Source organism: Globicephala melas, chromosome 1 (genome assembly GCF_963455315.2).
Source record: "Globicephala melas chromosome 1, mGloMel1.2, whole genome shotgun sequence".
NCBI lineage: Eukaryota > Metazoa > Chordata > Mammalia > Artiodactyla > Delphinidae > Globicephala > Globicephala melas.
In genome coordinates, this window is record NC_083314.1 from 57,489,895 (window position 1) to 57,513,230 (window position 23,336).

The window sequence follows — 23,336 nt, forward strand, 5'->3', positions numbered from 1 at the left end:
TGGTAGTGTATACATGTCCATGCCACTCTCTCACTTTGTCACAGCTTACCCTGCCCCCTCCCCATATCCTCAAGTCCATTCGCTAGTAGGTCTGTGTCTTTATTCCCGTCTTGCCCCTAGGTTCTTTATAACCAGAAAGCATGTATTTAAATGACAGTGGATTTTTTTTCTTTCTGAGCTTATATAAAATAATGGTGCATCTTAAAATTGTAGCATCTTTGATAGATAAAATATGGTAAATATATAAACATGCGATATATGATTAAAGGTACCACTGAAGTAGAACCCACAAATGTCAAATACTGGGATGATAAGAATTCCCTTCAACACTCAAGCATGTAAATTTGCAGCCTGTTAATAATTTCCAAAGTGGACTATAAATATGAAGTATACATTATTCCAAGCAGAAGTTAGGTTTAAATAAAAGTAAATTCAAAGGAAATGCAGAAAAAATATAATATGACAAGTATACGAAAATACTTTGGGCGCATTTAACCTCCGTTTAAGATTAATATATGAAAGTGAGACCATGTGCCCAGCGTCTCTCCAAGGCATGTTACTTGACTATGTGTTAGCAGAAGAATCATGGACTAGATGAACCATGGATGCGACCTATTATAGCCTAGCACAGATGTGACATCTATATTCCAAATATTTGAGGTTCAAAGTATGAACAGCCATATTAAAATATAGGTTTTTTAGGGTAATTCCCTGGCGGTCCAGTGGTTAGGACTCCTCGCTTGCACTGAAGGGGGCACGGGTTCCATCCCTGGTCAGGGAACTAAGATCTCACATGCCGTGCAGTGCTGCCAAAAAAATTTAAAAATAAAAAATAAAATAAAAGTTTAAAAAAATAAAATAAAATATAGGGGTGTTTTTAATGAAATAAAGTAATAATGGTAGGGGCAGTGAGAGGGGTGTTCTTCAATTACTTAACCAGTAATTGGTTCCACAGCATTTCCACAGCAAACTAATCAGAGTTATATCAAATTTCAAAAGCCATCACCTCTCATGTGAATACAGGTTTGCTTCAAATCTGTTCCAAACCTGATCTTCAGCCCACTTGTCCTTGGGGGAGGCCTGCCCTGAAAGTCTGACTCCTATCCCTGCCCAAACCATTTCAGGCTCTTCTCCACATGCTGTGTAGATTTCCTGCTGACTTCAAAGGCTGCGCTCCATGTGTGGTTACACACATAGCGGAAAACTTTTTAAATGTTTGGCCTTTATTAGAACTTACATGCACCAAAGCTTTTAAGATAAGACCTAAAAGCAACTTTTCAAACCAGACCCCAAAAATACATTCTGTGAGTGTTTTGACAATGATACCTACTTCTTAGGATCTATGTAACATCTCAGCCAATTGACCATGTATGCAGCCCTGAAAATAGTTACTGAACACTTACTGTGTGAAAGTTATAATACAGCATGCATAGGGACCTAAGGATGCAGGTAATGTGATGCATAGAAGTTTATAATGGGGCATATAAAATAATATTTGGAATATCCATAAGGCCTATTTAAAATATATGAGAGATACAGGGTACAAATAAGTGGTTACCAGTGCAGGGGCAGGAGGGGGCGAGGCAGGCAACAGGGGTAGGGAAGTGAGAGGAACAAACTATTGGGTGTAAGATAGGCTCAAGGATCTATTATAAAACACAGGGAATACAGCCAATATTTTGTAATGACTATAAATGGAAAGTAATCTTTAAAAACTGTAGAAAAGGGCTTCCCTGGTGGCGCAGTGGTTGAGAGTCCGCCTGCCGATGCAGGGGACACGGGTTCGTGCCCCAGTCCGGGAAGATCCCACATGCTGCGGAGCGGCTAGGCCTATGAGCCATGGCCGCTGAGCCTGCGCGTCCGGAGCCTGTGCTCCGCAACGAGAGAGGCCACAACAGTGAGAGGCCCGCGTACCACAGGAAAAAAAAAAAACTGTAGAAAAAATTTTAAATGAAAAATAAAAAATGCAAGTAAGGGCTTTAAAAAAACATGAAAGAAAGTAAAATCAATTTAAGCTAGGAAATTAGAAAGGCTTCATAGAGGAAACAGTAGGTAAACTTCAATTTACTAATTCCTCTGAATACAATTGTGAGATCTCTGAGGGAAAGGGTAAGCATTCTATCTCTGAATCCACAATAGCTAGCACGACCCTTTGTTTATGGCAAAGACTCAGGAAAATTTTTATAAATTGAATTAAAATGGGAGGAATAGGAAGAGCAAAAGCATTCTAGATTGAGGAAACAGTATGGGTAATGACACAAGGGAAAGAAATTTGCACAAGGAATGTTCCAGAGAATGGTACCTACAGTGTGTGAAAGGAATGGAAGATTATGCTGGAAAGTAGTTGGTGACCAGATCATGGAAAGCTTTAAATGTCATGCCAAGGAGTTAGGATTTTATTATGTTGGAAAAAGGAGCTGATGATGATTAGAGTTGTGCTCTAAGAGAACTCTGGCAAGGGTATTTACGATGATTTAGACAGGGGTTGACACTGGAAGAACTGAGGCTATTAAACAAGCTATTGTAATAGAGCAGGCAAGAGGAAAATAAGTTCAGAACTGAGACAACAGCAACAGAAGTGGAAAAGCACTGAGAGAGTAAGTACAAAGGCACCCTGAAGTAGAAACCCTACATTTAGTTGGTGTGGGGAGTGGAGACTTGAAGAAAATATGAAAGTTTTAAGGCTTGTTGATTAAGAGAAGTCCATTAATACACATAAGAAATGAGCTATCTGGGGAAGATGATGAATCTATTAGTGAAAGTATGAGCATTTAAGTTGAAATTTCAGCATGCATCCGCAATATGGGAATGGGATCCAGGCTCAAGATTCCAAAGTCACCTGCCAAGCTGAACCCTGATAATGAATAAGATCACAGAGGAAGGAAGCTACTACAGGTTGTTATAAAATATGAGAAATTGCTCTTGCCTTAGCTCTAGAGGAGACTCTGTGAATATGAATGTTTCTTCCTCCTTTCTGGTAATAAAACTAAGTGATCATATTTCGCTTTTGCCCCTGACTACCAGGCTGTTTACATGCGTTCAAGTCCACTATTACGATAATTTTTATGTTTGCAAATTTTCTATTCTCCATTCTTTGATCTTACAGTAGTTACTTTTTCTTTTGTCCTGCTTCTTCACTTCTAATCTTTATTGTTTCATTTTATGTGTCCAATATCTCTATAAATATTTGTTGAAAAAATGAATGAATATAGGAAGCCACCTCAAATCCTCAGTGGAAAAACAGGATATAAATAAATCTAAATTTAAAATGGTTTTATTTGCAGGGATGATAACTAACTTCTTATAAATTAAGGAAATGTTTCTCTCCAATGAAGAAAACTTGCTAGATTTTAAACATCTGTGTTTTAAAAGGGGAATTAAGGAATGATCAATTTCATTATAAAACAATTTAGCCTCGCAAAGATTCTCACTCTAAAAATCCAAGCTACACGCTAAGAAAAATTTTTCAAGAATTAGAAACTTTTGGCAAGCAAAATCTGAAGATTAAAGCATCTCTAATATAGTAATGCAAAGTGTTAAGAAAACACTATTTACAAATATTCAATTTATATACCATTTTTTAAAGAGAGAAGATACTGAATAAACAAGCCACACAATGACAACTCAACAATAAATGTTGTACCCCATTCCAAATTGAGGTGTTTGTACATGTATATTATGTATATTAGCTGTGATCTCTTTGTGCTTTTCTTGGTTCCAGCCTAATAGAAAAGTCCCTTTTCCAAGCTCAGGGGCCTCCACTTAACACTATGTTTCCACAAGTCCTGTCTGTTCTATGGACAACTGGGAGTTTGTCCTCTGCCCTGGCAAGCCTTATCATAAGCTCTGTTAGCTCCTTTCAACCAGTTACCAGGTCCTGTCCTCCTCACTGGCACAACTCCTTAATGCTCAAGCAGCTGGAGACCTTAATGGAAAATATGCAGGTTAGGTCCAAATATACATATTTTCCTTCTACGCCAAATGTATTCCTCCATTCACCCATCCATGGGTCCAAACCAGGGAACCTACAAGTCATTCTGAAGAAACATTACCTTTTGGAAAAACAGCTTTCATTATAGGTCTTTCAAAATCTGTCTTAAATGTTATGCCAAAAAAAATGCAGCATTTTAAATAAAGCAAATGTCCTTGTGATCCTTGCATGGAGACCATCTCTTGGGCATGTTTTGCTACATGTAACTCTTTGCTTAAGCACTATTTTTAAAGCTCATTTATTGAGGAGTCTATGTCCTATGTCCTAGACATTTAGACTTTGAAAATGAAGACTTTGCAAATGCAAACTTAGAAAGCCACAAAAGTTCAAGAGCCCTTGGCTTTTTGTACACACAACACTGCCTTTCTGGATAATTCTTCTTTATTCAAAGAGCTCATCATCAGTTCAACAGAGCTCTAAGAATCTCCAGTCTTTCAACATACATTTAGTGAATATCTTCTACCTGTGAGTTTAGTGAAGGCTTCCAAGAAGAGATGAAAGCTGTATCTTGAAAAGTAAGTCAAGTTAGGCAGGCAAAAGGGAACCCAAAGAGCTTTCCAGGTAGATAGGAGTATGTGTTAAGCTATGGAGACATGAAAGGCCTCGATGCTTTTTCTAGGAACTCTAAGTAGTTCAGCAGGACTGAACACCACGGTGAACAGGAGGAGCAGCAGGAGAGGAGAATGGAGAGAGGCAGATGGCAGATCATGAGTGAAACAGTGTATCATGCTAAAAAGCTGGGTAACAGAGACTTTAACAGTAGAGTAACGACAAAACTTGCATTTTAGAAAATCCACTTGTTTTTGACTTATGAAAAGGACAATTTCATATACATTTTGAATATAGTTCTCTACTGAACTCACACTCCCATTCCCTCAGATATTCTTTGCCTACATTTTCCCTTCTTCTTTCTATTCCTCCCTCTCCTTCCCACTCTACCATCAGCTAATGCTGTCATTTATCAAATTGGAACTTCCCTATCCTCCCCCTATCAACTCTATGCACCAACTTCTTTATCCTTTAGTTCCAATGGATGAGGTGCCCCTCCTCCTCTTGTAAGAGGCTTTCCACCACAGAACCTCTGGATTCCATCCCCCTGCATTTTCCCAAGGCTTTCCTGACCCTCCCTCCTGTCTTTCTTCCCTGTATCATCTATGTCTTCTCCTGGATCATTCCCACTAGCAAACAAAAATGCTGTAATACAGGGGTACCCAACCCGGACCGCACAGGAGGTGAGCGGCAGTGAGCGAGCGAAACTTCATCTGCCGCTCCCCATTGCTAGCATTACTGCCTGAACCATCCCCCCCCACGCCCCCCCCCCCCCCCGGTCCATGGAAAAATTGTCTTCCATGAAACCGGTCCCTGCTGCCAAAAATGTTGGGGACCGCTGCTCTAATATCTCCCATCAAAAAAATGTACCCTCCCAAACCCTGTTCCAGCTTTTCCTCAGAAGAGTTGTCTATGCACTCTGTCCCCACTTACTTCCCATTCCCTTCTCAACTCACTCCAAGTTGAGATTCCTACCCCTCCAATAAAACTGCTCTTTTCCCTCAGTTCTAAACAGCCTCTTGATTTACCTGCTACATCTTTGGTCTCTCCTTGCCTCCCTTTGCAGGGTGCCTTTCTTCGGCTTTTCTTCTTTTTCCCCTCTTTCACATATCCTCTCCTGAAGTGATTTAATCTAATCCCTAAGGTTTTCTTTTAATTGAGATATAATTCACGTACCATAAAATTCACCCTTTAGAAGTATACAGTTCAGTCATTTTTAACATATTCACAATATTGTACAATCATCAATGCTATCTAATCCCAAAACATTTTCATCACCCCCGAAAGAAACCCCATACCCCCTAGCAGTCATTCTCCATTTCCATACCCTGCCTTAGCTCCTGGCAACCACTAATCTGCTTTCTGTCCCTATGGATTTGCCTATTCAGGACATTTCATATAAATGGAATATGATATGTGGTCTTTTGTGTCTGGCTTCTTTCACTTAGCATAATGTTTTCAAGGTTCATCCACATTGTAGCATGTATCAGTACTCTATTCATTTTTATGGCTGAATAAAGTTTCATTTATGGATATATCACATTTTGTTTATCCATTCATCAACTGATGTGTATCTGGGCTATTTCTACCTTTTGGCTATTATGAATAATGCTGCTATAACATTCATGCACAGGTTATTGTGTATACTTAGGTTTTCATTCTTGTCGGTGTAATGCATAGGAGTGGAATTGCTGGATATTATAACTATATTTAACTTTTTAAGAAACCGAAAAATTGTTTTCCAAAGTGGCTTTACAATTTTACACTCCCATCAGAAATGTATAAGGAATCCAATTTCTCCATATCCTCACTGAAACTTGTTATTGTTCATCTTTTTCTTTTAATCATACCCATCTTAGTGCATGTGAAATGATATTTCATCGTTGCTTTGATTTGCATTTCCCTAATAGCTAATGACACCGAGCATCTCTTCATGTGCTTATTGGTAATTTGTATATATTCACTGGAGAAATATCTATTCAAATCCTTTGCCCATTTTTAAATTGGGTTGTCTTTTTATTAAGTTATAAGAGTTCCTTATATATTCTGGATACTAGTCCTTTATCAGATACATGCTTTGCAAAAAAAAAAAAAAAGTCTCCCATTCTCTGGGTTATCTTTTCATGTTCTTAGTAGTGTCCTTCGAAGCACAATAGTTTTTAATTTTGATGAAGTCCAAGTTATCTTTTTTTTTTTGGTCACTTGTACTTCCAGTGTCATAGCTAAGAAACCACTGCCGAATCTAAAGTCATCAAGATTTACACTTGTGTTTTGCTCTAAAACTCTAAGAGTTTTATTGTTTTAGCTTTTGCATTTAGGTCTTCAATACATTTTTAGTTTTTGTATATGGTTTGAGATAGCGTTCCAAATTCTTTTGCATGTGGGTATCCTGTTGCCCAGCACCATTTGTTAAAAAGGCTACTCTTCCTACCCTGCACTGAATTGTCTTGGCATTCTAGTCAGAAATCAACTGACCATAAATATAATAGTTTATTCCCAGACTCTCAATTCTATTCCATTGATCTGTATGTCTATCCTTATGCCAGTACTATACTATTTTGATTAATGCAGTTTTGTAGTAAGTTCTAGAATTGGAAAGTGTGGGTCCTCCAACTTTACTGTTTTTGTTTTTGTTCTTCCAAGATTATAATACCATTCTTATAAAGGGGTTCACATGAAAAAGGCAAAGAAATGTGAAACACATGGTAAATGTGTGTAGGGCATGAATCAGAGTTCAGTCAAAGCACAACAGATAACCTGGAGAAGCTGGGCCATTCAGGGCCTTTTATGCCATGCCAAGAAGCTTAAATTTTATGCTATTGGCATTAAGAGCTGAAAAGTTTTCACTAAGATAGTGACACCATTTAATTTTAATTTCATATCTATCATGCCATGGCTGTGTGGAAGTCAGATTGAAGGGTTACAGATGGGGAAGGCATTAAGTATATTGCTATAGTCCAGAAGATGAATGATGATAACTTGAACTCAGTTAACGGTTGTAGGAATTAAGCATCACTGGTAATAGGAATTAAGCATACATAGGTGATTAACTTCAGAAATACTTAGAAAGCAAATTAAGCTGTTTGGAGATCATCAGTGACCTTGGCAAGGGCAGTTTCAGTGTACTGATGGGAAAGGAAGACACATTTCATTCCTTATCCACAGCTGCAGAAATAATAGAACTGTGAAAGTAGTGATTAGCAGCTCCCAAATCTGGCTGCTTATCAGAAGCACCAGAAGAGCTTCTGGAAAAACACTGATTACTCTTGGTTTAACTCTAGACCCACTGAGTCAGTCTCCATGAGTGGAGCCCAGGAACCCATATTTTGACAAGTTCCTCAGGTAAATCATACACACACATATCTATATACTTGCTTTGGGAAATGTTGAGATGGACCATTCTTTCACGTATTAATTATCCCTTGTAATTCAAATCTACTTGGTTCCTGGGTTCAGAGAACAAGAGTTCAGATAGTAAAAGTTGGAAAGATAGTATGGGAAGGAAAGAGCTAAGCTAACACAGCTGAAGAGGGCAGATGTTAAAACAGAGAATCATAAGTACATTTATATCATTAAAAAAATGGAAGGGAATTACATCTAATATCTTATAATAACCTATAATGGAATATAACCTGAAAAAAAAGAATCACTATGCTGTACACCTGAAACTAATGCAACATTGTAAATCAACTATACTTTAATTTAAAATTTTTTTAAATAAGTAAAAATAGTAGAGAAGTACAGGTGAGAGAAAGGATAACTCAAAAACTAAGGCACATGGGCTATAAATATTAGTTTATCAAGCTAAGAGCATTATTTCAAATACAGTCAATATTATCTCACAAGTGTCAAATAGAAGTATTTCTAAAAGCCATGATCTTTATGCCCAGTACCAACCCATCTTAAGTTGGGTCAACAGTTTTCTTAGTGAAAATTCAATAAAAATTAAGTACATAAAACAGAATTGTGCAAGATACTATGGGGAATACCAGTAAGGAGTTTGCAGTCTGCCTCAGGGACCACAAACTACAATAAGTCAGTCAGAAACCTTGAAGAGTTAAACAGCATGGAACTAAACTTAGGGAACCATCCCTAAGTCATCGAGAGGTCAGAAAAGGCTGCAATCTGTGACTTTTGGCCCCATCTCAACTTATCAAATTCTTAGACTCTCCTGCTCATCTCAAACCCTACCTCTTTGATGAAATCTTTCCTGGACTCTCCAAAGAGGTGTGATATTTTCCTTTAACCATTCAGACCACTCTGTACCTCTAAAGACACCCAAATTCTATCTAAACTTCCATTTCCAATAATAATCATAAACACATAACTGTTGCTATATGATAGCAAGAATCTTCAAAGTCAAGAACCTTCAGAGGCTCCACCTGCCTCCCTTCTACGCCATGCCAAGAAGCCAGTCAGTCTTTAATCCCCAGCCTCTATCCTTCTGGTGATGGAATACTTACTGCTTCACAGGCAATTCATTCCGTTTCTCAACCGTTCTGTTGAGCAGTCTCCCTTATGTTAAGTTTAAATCTGCCTGCCTATAACTTTCACCCATTTGTTCTAATTCAGTCTTCCAGGGACATAGAGTCAATCTCCAATTAACAGCTCCTCAGATATTTGGAGATATCATCCTGACCCAGCCAAGTACTTTCTAACAAATGCCTTGCATAAAAATTGTTAGCCTGATTACCCTGATAATGACAGCATGGTGCATATCAATCCTGTACCCTTCTGGGTCACGAAGTTCTTTGAAGGAGCTGTTATATACATAGAGGCTCACACAGTTTCTGGCATGGAGTGGACTCTCAAAATATGACTGTAAATGACTCAGTAAGTGAACAAATCCACCTGCTATTAGAATTTTCAAACGTTTCCTTTCACAACTGGTTTAATCATCTACCTACAACCAAACAAGTTTATTAAACTCTCTCTGCCCTCAAAAATCAAATAAATGTAATATAAAGAAAATATAAACTCAGATATAATTTGTCAGATATGCAGGTTAAATGAAACATCTTAATAAATAAGAAACCTCAGTGAGAGAAAGACAATTTTTACTATTTCTACTATACGCACTCTTGAAACGTCTGAGTTTTTATCACATATACATATTCCTTTTTCAATTAAGACAGTCAATTTAACAAAATATTAAAATTTCTTCATTTTAACTCACCTAGAGAAATAGTATAGTATAGTGTGAATTCTGCCTTCCATAATACAACCTACTATTGAAATATAGAATTAAATAAATGACTAGAGGTAACATTAATCTAGTCCAGAGGCATTCAACAATTTTGAGGACAACCATAGTAAGAAATACATTTTATATTGCTGCATGGTAAACATATACAAATATACAACTAATACAAAAGTTTCACCATACAGTGCTTATCATCACTACCTGGAAGGTACTCTGATACTTTTTTAAGGCTGTTGCAACCCACTAAATTGATATCACATCCCACTAGTAGGTCACATCCACAGTTTGAAAACCTCGGATCCAGTCCAACATCCACCCCATCCTCAACCAATTTATTGATGAAGAACATATGCTTCAGCTTGGATAAATGTATAGAATCACGTAGTTAGTTCATTCATTTAGCTCCTGCTATATGCCAGCATTGTGTTATGGAAAATGACCGATGAAACACAGCTCCTGACTTCATGGAAGCTGCAAACATTTGGACAGAGAGACAAGGCAACCAACTGTACAGTAAGATCCCTGTGCAGTGAAGTATGAACGAGGACCACTGAAGAGGGGCTCTAAATCAGACAGGGAGAGCTGCAGAAGACCAGTGGGGTGACAGTAAAGACCAGACTAATCCTAGCTCTCCTTGCTTTCTGCCATGTTGCCTCAGCTTATCTGCGGTATTTCTTTAACAAACATCCAGGGAACACCTACAGTGGGTGTAAATCAAATCCACCTCAAACTAGATAACTCACAAATACTCCTAACTCCCTCAGCATTAAGATTCCACTGTGTTCTTTCTTCAAATCTTTTCTCCTCCTTTAAATATATGAAAAGAATGGACCTCAGTTTTATTAACTAGGTAACAGAAACAGACACACATACACACAAAGCTCTAAGCCTCCTCTGGATAACCCAAAGCTATTCTTACACAAAGCTTCTGAGGCATACCTAGCAACACAAAGATAATGTAATACCAAATGGAATTAGTTAACTAGCTCAGAGCTAAAATTGGAGGTTAACAGTTGTGGAAATGTCAATCAAGTCAGGATATGAAACTTTCCATTGAAAATAGAGTCACTGGGTATTAGTTCAACACCTACTGCAAGAATTTTGATACTTCTCTAAGGTCTAATAGCACCAGACACTATTATTTTTCTATCTTACCTCCTGATCCCTTGTCTGTAGATCATTTCTGTTCCTTGGTCTTAGCTCATATTCTTGCTAAGTCGTCCTGCTTCTCCAATCAGACTCTCTCAGTTGTTTTTGCCACTTCTACCTCCATCTTTGCCTACAACTTCATCTAACATTTCCAAAAGATAAAGATATGCTAAGAATGGTTTATTCCACATCACAGAATCAAATACTTTGCTTAAAATTCATCCTCTAGAACTTATGAAAATAATTTCAGCAAGATTCATTTTAATTCTATTATCTCTGTTATTAATTCTACTTATGTTCATTATCTCTGGTATTTGCCATTTAAACCCTAGCATGTCACTTAACTTCTTCTAGTTCAATCTTCTACATTTCTAAATTGAAATTAATAAAACATGCCTTCACTATGCTCTAAGGGATATTGTTAGGATTAATAAAAGAATAAATGAAAAGTACTTTGGAACTCTTGGGAGGGAAGAGTATACAAACGGGATTTATGTTGTATATATCTGTTTAAAGAAAAAAAAATACCCTGGGGTTATGCAAAATGTGGACAATGCTTTCTTTTAAAAAGGTCCAAATATACTTTAAGTTAGTCTGATCTAAAAGTTAGTATTTTGATGCAGCTGTGATTTTTCCCACATGCACAAAAAAGAGAATTTGCAAATACACATTACTATCTATTCTCTCCTAAATTTGCTTTTGTTTCAGAAAATACCCAGTCTAGATAAAAAACTTAAATAGCTATCATTTATTGATTGCATTATCATAGACCAGGCACAGTACTATCTATCCTCTCTCCTAAATTGACTGTTATTTTTAAAATAGTTGGAAAACGTCCATTCTAGATAAAAGACTAAAGCTAATAACCATTAAATGGGTTCTGGTAGCAATTCCAACGTGGGGAGGTGGTTTTCCACACCGACAATAAGCAGTACGCCGGACACCAGCTGGGTATCCTACAATTCAACTTAATTCTGACACTATCTACCTGGAGAAAGCATCAGATTTCACAGGTTGACAGCTCAGTTCCACAAGACCACTCTCTCCTGCAACTTCGGGCACCAATCACAAGCCCAGGTTGTTAGGTGTGTTTCTAACCCACCAGCTACAGATTGGATGTTCCCATGACCTCCTCCTTGATTCAGTCAACTTGCTAGAGCAGTTCAGAGAACTCAGAGAAGCATTTTACTTATTATATTACTGGTTTATTATAAAAAGATACATATAAATCAGGAACAGCCATATAGAAGAGACATACAGGACAAGGTATGGGGAAAGGGTGAGGAGTTTCCATGCCTTCTCCAGGTACACCACTCTCCCCAAATCTCCACGTGTTTGCCAACCCAGAAGCTCTCTGAACCCTGTCCTTTGGGGGGTTTTTTATGAAGGCTTCATTACAGTTATGATTGATTAAATCATTAGCCACTGGCAACTGATTCAACTTGAAGCCCCACTCCCCTCCCTAGAGGTTGGGGGTGGGGAATGGGACAAAGTTCCAACTCTCTAATCACGTGGTTGGTTCCACTGGTAACCGGCCCTCATCCTTGGGCGCTTTCCAAAAGTCACCTCATTAACCTAACAAAAGACACCCTTATCACCTTCAACACTTCGGAAATTCCAAGGGTTTTGGGAGCAGTGAACCAGGAACTGTGAACAAAGACCAAATATATTTGAGAATTACCATGTGAATGACATGTCATGTGAATGACAAAATATATTTTTTTCTTATAAATCACAATATTGCAGCAATCATTTATTAAATGCTTATTATGGGTCATACGCTTTACATCATCTTACTTGGAACTCACACGCACATAAAACAATGAAGTCTGTATTATTGTCCCTATAATGCAAATGAGGAAATTAAGTCTCAGTGAAGTTCAGTGCCTTGCTGAGGAGCCATGTGTGTATCCAGTATAGAGTCAGCGGTGGGACGGACACACCTACCAGCAAAGCCGGCACTCTATCACCAGAATATGATGACTCCTTTTCAAATATTGGCTTTTTGAGGATCTAAGAAAACAAATATCTTAATAAGATTAGGTACCCATCAAATTACTTATTTAAATGAATTAGTCTTTTCAATTTCAAGCCAAGGAAATTATAGACAATGAGGTCCTTCAGAAGCCCTACTAACTTCTAATAGGTGTGTATGTGTTATTCCCCGGGGATATCATGACCTTGAAGCTCCGGGAAATGAAAATAAGACACTGTCACAAAGAAGCACTGAGACACACACACTTCAAACTCCTGGAAATAGAGAATCTTCAGCAGAGATGTTAGAAGAAAAACAAAATCTAAAGCAATCCTGTATCATTCATAAAATTCATGGACCAAATAAGTCATCCTTTTCCTCAACAATTATCTTGCCTTTCTTGTTAACGTTAAGAATTTAACGCAACATTAATGCTTGTTGAAACTGTTAAAATAAGTTCTGTGACATTGATGGGCCTCACCCAAAGAATACAAACACAAAAAAATATTAAACAGGCAAACTGAAAGGTAAGGATTTGCTACCCAAATATATATCTTATTTATTATTTCTTTTAAAGCATGCTCACTTGTTTTGTTTTTTATAAATTTATTTATTTATTTTTATTTTTGGCTGCGCTGGGTCTTCGTTGCTGCGCCTGGGCTTTCTCTAGTTGCGGCAAGCAGGGACTACTCTTCGTTACAGTGCGTGGGCTTCTCATTGTGGTGGCTTCTCTTGTTGCAGAGCATGGGCTCTAGGCACGCGGGCTTCAGTAGTTGTGGCACATGGACTCAGCAGTTGTGGCTCATGGGCTCTAGAGTGCAGGCTCAGTAGCTGTGGCACACGGGCTTAGTTGCTCCGTGGCATGTGGGATCTTCCCAGACCAGGGCTCAAACCCGTGTCCCCTACATTGGCAGGCGGATTCTTAACCACTGTGCCACCAGGGAAGCCCCAAATATATATCTTAATTTTAAAAAAATCTCACCCATTTCTTTAAATAGTAACCTTTCCATTTATATTACTTATTCATACACAACTTTTCAGAAGCTTTCCTCGGTTTAAGCAAGGTCAATCAGTGACCAACCCAGGCACAACTTTCTAGATATGCCCACCTGGTGTGAAAATATTAATATTGTGTGAAAGGGCTTCCCTGGTGGCGCAGTGGTTGAGAGTCCGCCTGCCAATGCAGGGGACACGGGTTCCTGCCCCGGTCCGGGAAGATCCCACATGCCGCGGAGCGGCTGGGCCGGTGAGCCATGGCCGCTGAGCCTGAGCGTGCGGAACGGGAGAGGCCACAACAGTGAGAGGCCCGCGTACCGAAAAAAAAAAAAACAAATATTGTGTGAAAACATCCACTATTTCATGTAGTCTTTTCCTGGGCCCATCTGTTTCCTAAAAGTTACAATTTACTCTAGAATATATTATCTCAGCCAAATTACCTGGACTAAGCCTGAGAAAAATCCTGTTCCCTGTCTCTTTACCCTATTGTGTATGGGGGGAAGAAAATCATTGCTGGTCTACCATCAAGAAAAGTAATGGAGGGGAGTATCAAGGAGGAGGAAAGAGTGGTCCAATGGAATGGAATGGGAAAAGGAGGTGGAGAGGATGAGAGGGAGGCACTTTAAAACAATAAGAGGAGGAAGAGAAAATGATGAACTGCCATGGGGCTCCCAGTTCTGAACACCAAGTTCCAAACTCAACTGTGATTCTATTTCTGACCTTGGGCCAATCTCTTGTTTCTCTGCATCCCAATGTAGCTCCAAGAAGTGACCAAAATTAAACCAGGAGAAAGTTTTTTACAGAACCTAATGAAAAGCCAGTCCTCACTACTGATTTTAAAAAAGCTAAGCCAGCTATGACCAAAAAAACCAAAATTGCCAACCTGGTATTAATAAACCTTCTAATTTTTTGGAACAGTTTAATTCAATAATACAAATCATTTAGTATCAACCTTCCCTTTGCCTTTACCCTCCTTTCTTTCTAAATACCTTCTATTCTCAGGTTTGCCTTTAGAACATTTTCCCAGACATTTTGTCTTCCACTTGCTCTACTACTTTAACTAAATGCCTTATTCTTAAAGAATAGAATTCCATCTCCTTAAAGATCCTTAGTGAGTCTGATCCATCCCACCTATCTCAATGCATCCAGTTATATTTTTAATCTCTCCAACCTCTTTTCTTTCCTGCTACTCTTCTTTCAGGCGCTCTCCAACATACAGTGTTCTTTGTGATTAAGTGACAGTCTAAATTCAATGCCTTGTTGTCAAGTCAGACACTGAGACACAGATCACCAACTCCCTGCTTTGACATCGATACTTCAGTACATGCAGCCTTGAGCTAAAATGATACCGACTGCCAAATGACACCGAAATCTCAAATACTGTCTGCTTTCCACTATATCACAATTCATTTTCAGAATTGTAGTTTTTCAGAGTTGTTTTCTTTTTCACAAAAATAAAGTGACATAGTAAAAATTTTGTCCCATTTAGTTTGCATTATACCCAACTGCCTTCATTTTACAAACTCTTTGAAAGTTGTGGTCTCAGAGCTTATGCTGTCAGTTCTCTTTTTATATATGCATCAGCTCCTATACATTTATACTTCCTTCTACGTTCTTACCCAGTATACTTAGAACTCAGTAATATATGCTCATTGACTTCCCTTGCCCACATTTCTCAAGAGTATCAATAGGAGTCATATCCAAGGCTAAATTCCAGCTTGGCACTTGCTAGCCATGTGACCTTGTACAAATTATTTGTCTCTCTAACCCTGAGTTTCCTCCCTCATTAACATGGGGATGTGAAAACAAGCTACAGAAGGCATGGAATGTGTATAACAGAATCCATGCCTGCAACCAAGTAAGGCGAAGCAAATATTGGTCTCCTTCTTCCTTCCACTTTATAAAAATGTGTTTACTATAACATAATCCTTGAGAATTTTTAAATGAATGCTAACTGTGAGAAAAAGCAAAGCAGACTTAGAGATAGGCAAAACTTTGGCCATATAGAAAATAAATTGAATTGTTCTATACAGTACATTAGCTCAGAGTTCTCTTGACTTGGCTCTGGTGGAAGAGGAAAAAAATCATCTATTTCTTTTAGCTGCTTGCAGTCCTCTCTTAAAATTAATCATAATAAGTAAAACAGCATAATTTAACTGTACTTATGAGCCCTAGCACCAAGTACTTACTACCTAAGACAAACACTAATATACTAAATGTATGTCCCATTGGTAGAGAGCCCAATAGCCTACCTTCTAGAACAGCTAACTACTAAGTTTCCATTCCTCCAAAGTTTTGGATGATGCCTGCCCAACTTCATTCTTAAAGAAGTTAATGGAGTGCATTTTTTTGATATCTGTTAATCATAAGTAAATTTCAAAACAGAGATATCCTATGAAGTCCAGTTCACCTAGGTATATTGCTTCTAACGAATTATTGATAATTAAGTTGATTGTTATAGTTAAATCCTACCAATTGAATTTATGATAACCTAAAAGTATATTACATAATGTGAATTCAGCAAAAATATCTTTGTAATTTCAGGTTTTAGCAATTCATTGTTGGATGAAACAAGGTTTATGTTTCTGACACTTCAGTTTAATAGACCCTTGAGAACCATGAAGTATAGACCCTTGAGAACCATGAAGTATGATTTTCAACAATTATCACATTTTAATTGTTAGCACCCATTTACCTAATAACTTTAATACTTGGAAGCCATTGTTGAAAGATAGTCACTAATTCAGATGCTTTGATATTTTTAAAAATCTTTTCCCTCAATACAAACCTATTTCTGAATTAAGAAGTTTACTAATATGCATGCTCTGTGCCTAATCTTACTTGCAATTAGAGAACTCTTACCTCAATTTTTAATACTCTCTTGAAATCAGTCAAAGGATTTAAGAATAAATTAGTATCTATCGGGGGCTTCCCTGGTGGCGCAGTGGTTAAGAATCCGCCTGCTAATGCAGGGGACACGGGTTCGAGCCCTGGTCTGGGAAGATCCCACATGCCGCGGAGCAACTAGGCCCGTGAGCCACAACTACTGAGCCTGCACGTCTGAAGCCTGTGCTTCACAACAAGAGAGGCCAAAATAGTGAGAGGTCCGCGCACCGCGATGAAGAGTGGCCCCGGCTTGCCACAACTAGAGAAAGCCCTCGCACAGAAACGAAGACCCAACACAGCCCAAAAAAAAAATAAAAGAGCCTACAGAAGTGGTTATTCTTTAAAAAAAAAAAAATTAGTATCTATCTAAGACATATAAATGACTTTGGATTTTTGAAAAATTATCTGGTCACATCCATTCAACAATAGCATTAAATGGCTCACTTTTAAGGTTCTCCTGTGAAACAACTCTAATTTGATAATCAACATACCCATCTTTAGAAACCTCACAACTAAATAAATAAACCTTATATGACATTCCACATTGAAATGTACTCCCCTCAACATAGTCACTTTATCCTTTATTTGATCCCCATTAGTCAAAAAAACCTATTCTACTTGTGCAAAATTGAAAGTCTATTTACCATTTAGGTTAGAAGAAAATAATGTGAATCCTCTGGCTATATAATAAGCATTGAAGAACTAATGTTTCTAACAAGTATGTCATTAAAAAACATTTACACTTTAGCAACTAGTAGTACAGTTTTCACTTAACACCTCTATAAACAAGTTATATTCCCTATCAATACATACTTAAATAAATAACCCAATTATATCCGAGAGCTCCCTTCAAGAATGTCTAATATGAAGAAAAAAACTTATCTTTTAACTAATGTTGTTTCTGCCTAAGGGGTTGCCTCAAATCCTCCGTGAAATGAGGCAAGATAGACATACATAAATAAATATGAATGAAATTATTAACATAGCAGTTTCTTATTATTTTAGGCGGTGATTTTAAGTGTGATCAAAAAAAGAAGTTAAAAGTATTTATCAGAGGAACTGGTAAATCTCAATATGGAGGGGGTTTAATACAGCACAGAGGTTTTAGAGCACAAGTATAGAGCCCAGATACCTCAAGTTGAATCCTAGCTCCACTGTTTTTATGTTAAATTTACCTTCAGCAAGTTACTCAAAGTCTCTAAATCTCAATTTCCTCCTCTACAAAACAGAACTCTTAAGAGTACCCTCCTCGGGCTTCCCTGGTGGCGCAGTGGTTGAGAGTCCACCTGCCGATGCGGGGGACACGGGTTCGTGTCCCAGTCCGGGAAGATCCCACATGCCGCGGAGCGGCTGGGCCCGTGAGCCATGGCCGCTGAGCCTCCGCGTCCGGAGCCTGTACTCTGCAACAGGAGAGGCCACAACAGTGAGAGGCCCGCGTACCGCAAAAAAAAAAAAAAAAGAGTACCCTCCTCTTCAGGGATTTATGAGGATTCAATGAGATTATCCATGTAAAAGCACCTAGAATAGTACCTGATACATAACAAGCACTCCATAAATGTTGACCATTATCATCATCAACGTCTCACTGCACTGTTAAAAAATAAAGAGGGGTGTGTAAAAGTAGTTGAATAAATTCTTCTGTACACAAACCAGACCAATGGGCAGACCCCAAGCCATCTAGTGAACCCCTATATTCAGACCATGAGTCTCAGCTTCTATTCATTAGACCTTAAGCTGCCTCTCACTGAGAGCATTATATCTCATCTGAACACCCAAAAGAACAATCTGGTTACTCACACTATATTACATTAATATGTAAATTCATCACTTCAGCAAGAAAAATCACAAACAAGTAGTTCATTCATGATTCATTTTATTCATAATAATCTCAAACTTGTCACCCCAAAATTGGATTTTAGAGCTACAGTTAAATAAACTAACCCATTCACATCCAAATTCACTCAGTGGTGTCAAAAAAATCAATATAAACAAACAAACTGAGAGGAGAAGAGATGTTTAGTCCACTAAACATGAAATGTTAAATATTAAGGAGAAAATGCATCATTATTTTGAAGACCAGCTTAAATGATGAGCAAATGCTTAATTTATACAAGTAATGACCCCTTGTTTTATGACTGTGTTCAATAACTGCACAGAGGTCAGAGTCTTAAAATGAAAACAGCTACATGTAAAAGAGGAAAGTTTCATTCTTAAAGAAAAGAACCTTATCTTTATTGGAAAATTTCTGGATAATAAAAAGATAAAAGGTTATAGTAGAATACGAGTAGTTTTTTCCACCTAGGATGAATCTCCTAACAAAATAGAGAATTCCTTTTTCCCCAAAGTTGGTTTATAATTAGAAATTAGATTCCTCAATAATTCAATGACCGAAAACTTTATTAAAGTCAAATGACCTTTTTAATTAATTTTCTCGTAATATATAAGCTCTGCTGGCAGGTGTCATCTCTACAGATAATAAAGCATTGCTATATTTACTAAATGAGTTTTTCCCTTTATGTCCATCCTTTTCTTTGACTTGACATTCTTACAGTAATTAATTATTGGTAAAGCTTTAAAAAGTATAATAAATTACTAGTGTATTCTGGTAAATGACGTCCCTATTTTTCATTCTATCATAAAAAATGTTCAAGCTACAATATTTTACTCTTCCAGATTTTTTTAAATTCTCATTTGAAATGAGGATAGTTAATGAGGAAAAATGTTTACAATTTTATTACAGCATTAATGAATATATTCAGGATTTGAAAATCTGAAGAACAGAATTAAGATACATGCATAAAATTGACATTAGGTTCAAAAGCTCTTGCCACAAAAAGTGCATTTATAAAAGACTCATCCAACTAAATATATGAAAGATGCATAAAATATGGTCACTGCATTTGAATTACTTACAATTTTAATCTTTAAGTATTTGTTTAAAAAACAAAAGTAGCTAAATGACAAGTAAGGCATACTGTTAAATGCTCTAGAGTTTGAAAACCCAAAAAATGTTGTCATCTAAACCTCACCTTCCCTATAGATACCACTTTAAATTTAGTGAATTTCATTGGCAATAAATCAAAGAGAGTAAAACCCTTAAGTATGTGACTGTTCTGTGTACATGTTTTAAATCACATATTCATCCATCACTTCACCATAAGTCTATGATGACGTAGGCAAAATGCTTTACCATCACTTTTCTCATCACTCAGATTAATGATAAAACCAAGCAAAGTGATTAAGTGACTTAGTCAAAGATACCAACCGTCAGCAATTTTACTTTTTTTTAGTTGGGTTTCTTAGTTTTCTAGTTCAACAGAAAAACAAAAAACAAAAAAACAAAAACCCTAAGAGTATCATCTGAGAGACAGAGCATCATCTGAGAGAAAAGAATATACACTTTATGGATACTAGCATTCCCAAAGGAGATATAGGAATATCTAAATTTTACACATCACCAAACACTAACAAAAAAAGAAGAAAAAAAAAACCCAAAAAACAGGAACTTTCTGAATACCAAATAAAAAGAGTAAAGTACAATCTCTGTATTGTACCCTCTCTGGCCCACTCTCTCGGCTGTTGTACATTTCTACCTGGTTTACTGCTAGAAAACAGATTTCGGCTTTCATAATGCTTTCTAATGGGCTTTTCTTAGCAAATGTCTACACTGCTCAGGCAAGGCCGTTAAGGTAACTTAATCTCTCATGAATTGCTCAATGGAAAAAATGCTGATTCCCAATTTAAAAATTAATTCTTTAGCTTTTTCTGAATTAAGAGTAACTACGAAACCTGTAACTATAATTTAGATTCAGCGTGTTAACTTGAAGGCTGGCAGGACAAATAAAAGCTTAAGGAACCGAAGATGATGCTGGGGGGAGGGGGCGCAGAGAGAGTGCGAGAAAGATGCTCGTCCCTTCCGAGATGATGCAGGAATGACATGGCACCTGGACAACACAAGTCCACGTCCACCCCCCTCAGAGTCTGTGCCTCGGTTTCTCTGACATATGCCTGGATCTGTGAATAGGTGCACACGCGAACACACCACCTTTTATTCTTCGACTTCTAGAGAGGAGAATGGTGGGGAAGCGTCGCGGGTTAAAGCCTCACCACAACAAACGATTTCTTTCTCCTCGTACCCCGCCTCCCCTGCTAGGGGCAGGCGACGACTGTCCCGAACAGTAGACAGCTGACAGGAGCCGAGAATCAGGGCAAGAAGGAAAGCATCTCGGGGGGGGGGGGGGCGCGGGGGGGGAAGGGCGGGGAAATATACCCCACAGCCTTGCCGAGAGCCTCCGGGAGGCTGACTAGAAAAGGAGGAGGATATTGAGCTGGGAAAACAGAGGGGGACTGCGAAGCTCCCGGGCGCGCGACGCACCCAGGCTGCCCGGGGCTGGTGCACATCGGGCGGGGGAAGTCGATCCCGGGGCGGACCCCCTCCCCCGACTCCCAGACCGGAGGACCAGGAGGAAATGGCTTTGTATAGCAGGATGAAAGGCAGACAGGAGAACCGCCAGGCAGGGAGGGACAGAGGATGCCCGGAGCCGGGACGACCCCGCCCGCCTCACAGACACCTCCGCTCCTCCCTCCGTTCCGCCGCAGCCCCTGGTCCAGCCTCGTGCTCCCGCCGTCCACGCTCGAACGGCCCGGAGTGGGGTCGCCCCCACCCCCACCGCCCCACCCCCGCGCCCTGCACACTCACCTGCCCACGAAGTTCTCGAGCACCGAGCTCTTGCCGGCGCTCTGGCCGCCCACCACGGCGATCTGCGGCAGCTCCAGCAGACAGCTCTGTCCCAGCGAGGAGAAAGCGTCCTGCAGACGGTTCACCAGAGGGATCAGCTCCTCCATCTCCCGGTTCCCCATTGTGCCTGCGCCGCCGGCTGCCCGCTAGACTCTGCTAGTCTCTGCGACCTGGCGGGTAGCCGGGGCCACGCAGCCCTCGCCGCCGCTGCCGCGCTCAGTTCAGTCAGCCGGGTCCAGTCAGACGTCGGATCCCGCCACTGTCCGGCCTCTAGTGCGCTCCTGACAGAAACGGCCCCAAAGCGCGCCTGCGCAGGCGAGCGGGGGCGTGGCCTGGCCCCGCGGCAGCGCCGCCCCGCCCGCGGCGCGCTGGGCGTCTGCTTTGCCCTAGTATTCCCAGCCAGACATCCCAGCGCGGCGCGCACGCACTGCCTCCCAGCTGCGGCCAGATGCCACCGCCTCTGTCGTCTGATTTCAAGGCTCAGGAGCAGAGTTACAGCACTTGGGCAGGGAACGGCACAAAATCAGCAGCAGCCGGCGGCACTGTTCCCTTTCAGTAGCTACAAAGCCAAAGTCCAGTGGAAAGCCCTACCACCGGTAACAAGTCAGCACTGTCGCCTGCGGCAGCACCTCGGCTGCCTCCACTAGTGCACCGCCTCCAGAGTGCACCTCCCAGAAGGAAATCTCTCGTTCTCACGCCCCACTTCAGAACCCTGGCTCTTCCTGGGGTAGCCGGCCTTTTGGAGTCTAAATTCTTCAATCTGACATCCATTTCAGGCCCTGCGTAGTCTGACCCTACTTAATCGTTCAACTTTAACGGCTTGGTCCTCCCGGCCCCATCTAAGGAAAGGTGGAGTCCGTCGTGCTTACCCCGCACCACTCCTCCTCTTCAATCTACCAAGCTCATTCTGTCCTTTGCGACCCCTCATGCCATTTCTCCTCTGATCTCCTTCTATAGGCTCTATCAATAACCATGCACTCTGCACCCATTCTCTTAAGTTTAGCGAACTGAGACTGTACGTTGGGTCCTGTGCGTTGTGATGGCGACACAAAGGATAAATGCATGCTTCCCTTAGCCTCCTTAGAGGGATCCTCTTTTCAAATACTGATACTCCTCAGGATTTAATTCATGGACCGTTTTAGTCTACCTGAGGACTTCCCATGGCTTTAACTACACATAATGGCTAGGGGCTACAGAATCTAAATAACTAGCCCACCTCTCTCTTCTGGGCCTTAGACTATATTCCCGTTGGTCCTAGACCTCACTGCCTGAATTAATTTATCTTCACTTCTGACTTAATTTATTCAAATCTGAACTCATCTTTTCTAGTCTCAACACTTAATGCTATAAATTTTCCTCTAACCATAAAAATACTTGTATAAAAATGTCCATTATAACCAAAAAACCAAGAACCCAAATGTCCATCAAAAGGTGAATGAATAAACAAGTGGGATATATGCATTCAGTGACAGATTCTCAGCAACAAAGAGGAGTGGATTCTGATACAGCAACAACTTTGTTGAATCTCAGATGCATTATGTTGAATGAAAGAAGCCCAAGTACGTATTGTATCATTCCATTGATGTGAAGTTCTGGAACAGGCAAAACTATTCTACAGTGACAGAAGTCAGAGCAGTGGTTGTCTTTGAGGGGTGAGGATTGACTGCTAGAGGCATGAGAGACTTGTGGAGGTGATGGAAATGTTCTATATCTTGATTTGAGTGTGAGTATACATTTACCAAAACTCATCAAACTAAACATTTAAGATCTGTGCATTTCACTGTAAATTATACTTCAACTTTAAAAAAAAAAAGAAGAAAAGAAAAACAAAACAGAACACATCATCTTC

General features: G+C 39.5%; 1 protein-coding gene across 10 annotated transcripts in view; it reads right to left on the reverse strand.

The window, feature by feature from the left end:
* Window positions 1-21,780, reverse strand: part of DNM3 (dynamin 3) — a 569,430-nt gene extending 547,650 nt beyond the window's left edge. For all 10 annotated transcript variants that reach the window (XM_060296333.1, XM_060296364.1, XM_030875472.2 and 7 more), the window contains exon 1: window positions 21,449-21,780. In XM_060296333.1, coding sequence (XP_060152316.1) covers window positions 21,449-21,609 — 161 coding nt within the window. In that variant the 5' untranslated portion in view covers window positions 21,610-21,780. The remainder of the gene's footprint in view (window positions 1-21,448) is intronic.
* Window positions 21,781-23,336: the final 1,556 nt, after the last annotated feature.